The sequence below is a fragment of the Sinocyclocheilus anshuiensis genome, unplaced genomic scaffold, assembly GCF_001515605.1.
Source record: "Sinocyclocheilus anshuiensis isolate Anshui unplaced genomic scaffold, SAMN03320099.WGS_v1.1 scaffold608, whole genome shotgun sequence".
Classification (NCBI taxonomy): domain Eukaryota; kingdom Metazoa; phylum Chordata; class Actinopteri; order Cypriniformes; family Cyprinidae; genus Sinocyclocheilus; species Sinocyclocheilus anshuiensis.
In genome coordinates, this window is record NW_015557085.1 from 2,726 (window position 1) to 10,329 (window position 7,604).

Genomic DNA, 7,604 nt, shown 5'->3' on the forward strand with positions numbered 1-7,604 from the left:
ATTTGTATTTATTTTTACTACAAATTCCATGGTTAGTCTAGCAAAAAACATGGTTAATTTGTGGTTACCATGGTTTCACAATAGTAACCATTGTCTCTGGATTTATAGTAAAATCATCGTTAATTTTCGTAAGTCTTGTGTTGTTGTCTGTCCTAGCTACCCCTAAACCTATTATAAAATATGATTATTTGTCTGCTAAATTACTACTGTAACATTACAGTAGATAATAATGATGTCCTTTATACAGTATTTTGAGTGATGACTGATGAGCAATGGGCTGCTGCTGGTGCAATGGGCTGCTGCTGCTTAACTAAGTAAACAAAGACAAAACTACAATAGCATATTTACAGAAGAAACTGACATGTATTTGAAACCCTGAACAGTAGTTTTGCTTCTCTGCTCCACCTGTGCGCTTCCACAGTCCACTATTCTCTCTCTCGCATTGATTACTCTGATCCATATCAGATTCATATATTGTCTTTTTGCGGCTTAATATTCTAAGACACTAGTCCATATCGTGTTTTGATTCAAGTGTACTGACCTACTTTTGATTTATTCGTCCAAAATGTGGCATATGTACACTTTGATATAGAGAAAGCATATGACTCAATGTGGAGAGAAGGACTACTGATTAAATTACATAATATGGGTATTGGTGGAAGGATGTATAACTGGATTTTCGGCTTCTTATCAAATCGGACATGTCGTGTTAAAGTTGGAGATGATGTTTCAAATGATTTTAATATAGTAAATGGTATTCCGCAAGGTAGTGCTAATAGCCCAATTCTGTTTAACATCATGATAAATGCCATCTTTGAGAATGTTGGTACAGGTATTGGGTATTCATTATATGCAGATGATGGGGCTATATGGAAAAGAGGGAAAAATATTAGACATATGATTAATAATATTCAGAATGCCATGATAAGAATTGAAAGATGGACATATGACTGGGGATTTAAGATGTCAGTTGCTAAATCATGTTACATGCTCTTTACCAGGAGAAGAAAGTTAGGAAATATACAGCTTAAACTATATGGTCAAAGTATGGAAAGGGTAACAAAGTTCAAATATTTAGGTTTATGGTTTGATGAGAAATGTCTATGGAAGACACATGTTAAACAGACTGAAACTAAATGTATTAAAGTACTAAATCTTATGAGATCAGTTTCGGGATATGATTGGGGCGCAGATAAACAGTCATTACTTGATATATACAGGGCATTAATAAGATCATGTATTGACTATGGGTGTATGGTATATGGAGCAGCAGCTAAGAGTGTCCTGGAAAAACTAGACAGAATACAGTTCAGAGCTCTTAGGCTTAGTATTGGTGCTATTAAAACAACTCGCTCTTTACCAGGAGAAGAAAGTTAGGAAATATACAGCTCAAACTATATGGTTAAAGTATGGAAAGGGTAACAAAGTTCAAATATTTAGGTTTATGGTTTGATGAGAAATGTCTATGGAGGACACATGTTAAACAGACTGAAACTGAATGTATTAAAGTACTAAATCTTATGAGATCAGTTTGGGGATATGATTGGGTGCAGATAAACAGTCATTACTTGATATATACAGGGCATTAATAAGATCATGTATTGACTATGGGTGTATGGTATATGGAGCAGCGGCTAAGAGTGTCCTGGAAAAACTAGACAGAATACAGTTCAGAGCTCTTAGGCTTAGTATTGGTGCTATTAAAACAACTCCTACTAATGCGCTACTTGTAGAAACTAAAGAATTACCACTATACTTAAGACGGATAAAGCTGTCACTGACATATTGGGACAGCTTTAAAAGGATCTGGGAAAGAACAACCGGCTACAGAAGTCTTATGTGATTGCTGGGAGTATTTGCAAGAACGAAAAGGTAAAGGATTCGGTTGGAATATTAATACAGTAGTGAAAGAATATGGTTTAAAGAGATTTGAGTATGGCCCAAATAGGTATGGGGTAATGTTCCTCCATGGATATTTCCAGTCCCCAATGTAGACTTGAAACTTTTAGAACTAAAGAAAGAATGGACTGAAAGGAACGCTGATAATATTGGATATTTGGTTCAGGAATATGTTAAGCAGAACTACTATCAGTATATACCAATATTCACTGATGGATCTAAAGATTCAAGGAATGATCATGTAGGAGTAGGAGTGTACATACCAGAGTTTGATGTAACCATATGCAAAAGAATTAATGACAAATTATCTGTATTTACAGCTGAAGTAGTAAGTAGAAGTAAGACCTCAAAGAGTTATTATCCGTTCGGACTGTTGCAGCTCTTAATAGTTTGAATTCAACTGAAACCATAAGAGAGGATTTATATAAAGAGATATCCATGATAATGTTAAATATAGAGAGAATTGGAATTAATCTTCAGTTTTGTTGGGTTCCAGCTCATACTGGCGTGGAGGGCAATGAGATAGCAGATTTGACTGCAAAGAATGCACTGAAATTAAAGGACGAGGAAATAATGAAAGTCCCATTTGGTAAAGGTGAGGCCAAATCATTAATTAAAACAAAAGTGAGAGAATCATGGCAGAAAAAGTGGGACATAGATAACAAAGGGCGATATTATTATAATATTCAGAAATCGATTAACGTCAAGGCTTTTAAAGATGCCACAATCTGAAAGAAACATTCAACTCAGGTTCATTCAGAAACATAAACACTTGTCTTCTGAATGATAAAACGTGCTTCAAAGCCTCATTTTTACACCTAAGAGAAATCATTTTAATTGGACTAGCAAACTTTCCGTAATTCGCAAGAGCTCGTTCAATCTCACCGTTCTTAATGAATGGCGGCACATTTGATATCGTTACTCTAGTAGTTGGTGTAACCAGCGGTGAAACGGTAATATAAGCGCTACTTACCTCAACACCGGTGCTTATCAAATGATTAACCAAGTTTTCTTCTTTTACGAAAATAACCACTGCCTTATTCATGCGGGATGCCGAGCAAATATTCTCATACCCGATTTGCTCCCCAGCCGCCAACAGTACATCTTCCACAGTTACTCCAGGATCGGCCATACACCTGACGCCATGATGGAGAGAGAGAGACGCTGCACCCTCCTCGGGAAGGGACACCATCTCGTCTCCGTCACACCTTCTAACTTACAAAAATAACTTTTAGCTCACCTCTCCAATCTAATTAATACACTTACTTCTTCATTATCACCCGAAAAAAGCGAGAAAAAAAGAAAAAGAAAAAAAAACAATCAGATGCACTCTCACCTTGTTCACCCTCACACGCACCCACAAACTCCCAGCATGCACCGAGAGAGAGAGAGAGAGAGAGAGAGAGACAGACGAATATGCAAAGGAAGCAACAAAGAAAGTAGACATAGATATGCAGATAAAGTATGGTAAGAGTGAAATGAAGTGTTTAATCAAGCAACATGTGAAGAATAGATGGCAGAAATATTGGGAAGAAGAAAGAACAGGGAGATGGTTTTATAGCATTCAAAGAATTGTTGGTAAATACAGAGTAACAGGAAGAAATAGACATGAGGAAACTATAATCTCAAGGCTTAGATTTGGCCATACTGCTCTTAATAGCAGTTTAAAGAGAATGGGGAGACATGAAACTGGACAATGTGAATATTGTAATATGGAGGAAAATGTAGAGCATGTTATAATCAAGTGTCCAAGATACGGAAAGGAAAGAAAGATACTGATGGATGTCCTCAAGGAAAATAAAGAAAAACTTAATTTGATGAATATTTTGGGGAATAAATCAGGGGATAAAAACTTTCCATTTTTAATGCTTTATTTAAAGGACACGGGATTATTGTAATGAGGAGGCTGAAGCCGAGTGAGAATCCATATGCAGAAGTTTATTTAGAGGGCAATCCAGAATCAGTGTCAGAAAAAGGCAGTAGTCTAAACACAGTCAATCAGTCCAATCGGCAGCCAAAACAGAGGGAAAATCCAATAATCAGAAGTAGAATCAAACGGGCAAGAAGTCATACACAAAATCAACAGGCAATGATAATAGACTGCTTGGTAAGGCAGTGAGACTGGCAATACTTCGTAGAGATCTAGAAGTTGTATGCCATCCGCCATTAAACACAAAGAAGAAGAAGAAGAAGGTGTGCGTGTGTGTGTGAGAGAGAGAGAGAGAGAGAGAGAGTTATGTTCTGCAGCAGCACATACCATCAGCTCCGAGCGAATAAGAAGCGAAACAGCCGTCTCTCTCTCTCTGTGGCATGCAGGTACTGACGTCTGTCACGTGCGCCTCGAGTTTCTGTTCAATCTAGTGCGTTATATTGTTTACACACTGAAAGCTTTGCGGTTGTTTCATAATGTATGTCAAATAATGTGGTTATACCGGCTGGGTATACAAAGTTGATTAAACTGACACCGTATTTTATATGTTGCATTCGGAGAGCGTGCATCATCTTTCTGTAATCCAGCTATAATCACGTGCATGTGATCATGATGTTGTGTTTGTGTTGGAAATGTGTGAGGAGGAGGCGAAAACACTCCGCTTGCTGTATACATATTAATTCGGTAATAACGTGTCTAAACGCTGCAGGAAGCGATAAGTTGCATCCATACGCTTTAGTCACATCGAGGTGTGTCGTGTATATCTCCTGAAGCTCCTTCAGCTGATTGATTGAGCAATAGCGTCGACGCACGGCTGGCTTGGAAAGGTGGGCTGTTCATATGGCTTTAATGTTGAAACATCTCGAGAGATACAGATGTAACATTAAGACCCAGTTTCCTGACGCAGCGGCCGCAAATTCCCACGCGCGCTATTGTTAAGAGTTAAAAGAAGGATATGGACAGCGGCGAGTTATTATGTTCAGCTTGCAGATCATTATGACAACACCAAGCTAAAAGTAAGTGAGAATGGTGATCACTCATGATTATTATTGTAGTTATTAAATCACCTTCAGGTGTAAACAAAAGCATACTACTTTATGATGTGGCTTAAACAGTGTACTGTGTGTTTTTAGTGGTGTTTGAAATGTACCGAAAAAGCCGCTGATTAGAATGTAGCCAGTTAATAACGTTACCGTTCTTAAAAGTCTCCGTGAGTTCAAAGTGCTTCGGCTTCAGTAGGTGGTTTTTGTGCTGGATAAACAACCATGTATGTGACTTCTGCAGTCACCTTTATTTATACAGCGCGTTTAACAATGCAGATTGTGTCTAAGCAGCTTTACAATATCAACTGGTAAAATAGAGATCAGTTATGCAGTGTGCAGATAAACAGTCACTCTTTGGAGGAACTTTGTCTTGGTGGTTTCAGTACTGCATTGTGTGCTATTGTAAGTGAACAGCTTGGGTTTTTCTGCTTTGAAGGTGCAGTCGAGCACATGCGGAAGCGCGCGCTTCTTGTTGAAGGCAGCAGAAGTGAAGAGAGGTTTTGGTGCTCTGCTATCATGAGGACAGCCGTCAGACAGTGGCATTGTCAACCCAGGTAAACAGAGGACATGCTAATACTAGGATGCTTCCCTACCTGGAAACCCTTAAAGGATGAATTCACCTGAGAGTGATGCTGTAAGTTTGAGTGCATTTAGGTAACGGACCCTGTTTTACTCCAGCAGAAGGCTGCTTCTTGCTCTTCTGAGCTTGGCGTTGATTTCGCTGGCTCTTTTGAAACTGCCTGTCCTTCATTCGGACCCAAAGCCTGTGGAGGTGCCAGTGGACCCCGTCTATAGAAAGGTGCGTCTGTCTGTCTTTTACATCGTCTTTACATCAGATTCAGGAAGTATCTGCACCGTGTCCGTGATCAACTCAAATTAATGTAGCTTCGATTGACTTCTGTGTGGCATTGATTCACAAATATAGATCTGGTGATGTGGATGGTATTCGTGGTGCCAAATTCAGGCGCATAAAAGCAGAACACTATGGTTTCAAGTTCTGTTGTTGCTAATAGAATTCAGCAGAACTTGTGACCATATTTGGCTAACGATGCTTCTGAGAAACACCGATCCGATCCGATCCGTCTGTGCCTTTCACACCTCCGAAGTGATACGAATCATGAACACTGTCCTAAAACTGTGTGCTTCCACTCGACTGTTGGAGTGCAAATAGCTTCTCTAAATTGTAATTGTGCCTATACATGAGTTTAATTATGAATTGATATGATATGAGTGATATTTGTGATACCACTTTTGTTGTCTTGTCTTGATAAACGTTGATCGTGAAGTTGAGTGAACTGAAGGATGTGACCAGGAGCTCAGTATATAGTCATGTCTGGAGTAATAAGCGGTCAGTTCATGTTTGAAGGGCGAGAGGACGAGTGCTGTCTGCTCTCCTGTAGCTCTGCTAAAGCATATGCTAACAGCATCGTGTGGTTCTTGAGGTCACACAGTGTGCAGGTTGTGAACAGTGCTGGCTTTGGTGTCAAGGTCAGAAGTTCAGCATTAGAAGTGCACACTACTGTATGGATCGAAATAAGAAAGCAGAGTATGGAAAAACATTTGATTCCTGGCTATTTCCCCGTTCTGTTTTCAAAAATATAAGATTGAGAATTTCTGAAAATGAACTCATTATGCAGGTGTTTTTTCGTGATTTGGAGCAGGCAGCCAGAAGTTTAATTATCGATTTCAGGTTTGTTTTTACCATAACCAGTTTATGTTGAACTGCACTAAATGAGTGAATGAGTGTTTATCTGAGTCCCTCTGACCAGCAGCAGAGAAAGTGAGTGACTGTTTAAATCAGACTGTCCAACATCAAACCAGAATTACAGTATCAAACCCTCATGTCAGAGGTGAAGATATGCACTATATAAACTTACTATGATATAGCCTTAAGAACTAGTCTGACCAACTAGCACTTAGGTAATCAGTCTTAATTTTGGATTCAAATTAGACCAATCTACATTTTTATGTAAACAATAGGGATGTAACAATCCATTGATATGGATGGATCAATACATCGATCAAATGTCTAATGATACGATGTATCGATGTGACCCGTTAAATATCAATATGTGTAGTTAGTGCTGGGCGGTATACCGGTTCATACCGAATACCGGTGTTTATTTTTTTTATGATATGAATTTTTAAAATACCGCAATTAGAGCCCGACCGATATATAAATCGTTTTGCCGATATTATTGGCCAATATGAGCCTGTCGCCGATATATCGGTATCGGCAAATATGCTGCCGATATGAAATTTTTTTTTTACAGTACATATAATGCAGATAAAATGCTTGAAATGGTGTAATTACTTAGTTTGTCCAGCAGAGCGCGCTCCATTGTTTGCTACTGGCGACCTGGATGAAACGCTTTAAAGCTTAAGTCAAAGGAAAACCATTGAAACTTTGAACGGCCATATCTCCGTAACGGCGCGGCGAATCCGCACCAAATTCGGGGGGGAACCCTCTCGAACGTGAATGGAGTGTACGTCTAGAGGCCCTCTTTCGAATGAGACCACCCCTGCGTGGATAGCCCCCGGGGTTCGGGAGTTACCCGCGGTTAAATTCGCGGTCCGGCGCCGACCGATCAAGCGATCCCGGGGGGCTACCGACGCGCGGAGGGTGGCGTTCGAGAGGGTTCCTCGAGCTGAAGGGATCCCCTGAATTTGGTGGAGATCCGCCGGCGCGTTCGCGAGATAGTGACACCAGTCAACACTTTCACTTCAGTAAG

General features: G+C 39.7%; 1 protein-coding gene across 4 annotated transcripts in view; it reads left to right on the plus strand.

Moving 5' to 3' along the window:
* The window catches only part of LOC107677008 (lactosylceramide alpha-2,3-sialyltransferase-like), a 43,105-nt gene that overhangs the window by 1,465 nt on the left and 34,036 nt on the right, over nucleotides 1-7,604 (plus strand). Inside the window, exons 1-3 of one of the 4 annotated variants that reach the window (XM_016471787.1) lie at nucleotides 4,074-4,215; nucleotides 5,309-5,426; nucleotides 5,551-5,671. In XM_016471787.1, the coding sequence (XP_016327273.1) occupies nucleotides 5,323-5,426; nucleotides 5,551-5,671 (225 nt within the window). In that variant the 5' untranslated portion in view covers nucleotides 4,074-4,215; nucleotides 5,309-5,322. Of the gene's footprint in view, nucleotides 1-4,073; nucleotides 4,216-4,600; nucleotides 4,846-5,308; nucleotides 5,427-5,550; nucleotides 5,672-7,604 lie in introns of those variants that run through there. The other 3 variants (XM_016471786.1, XM_016471784.1, XM_016471785.1) reach the window with 3 other exon arrangements.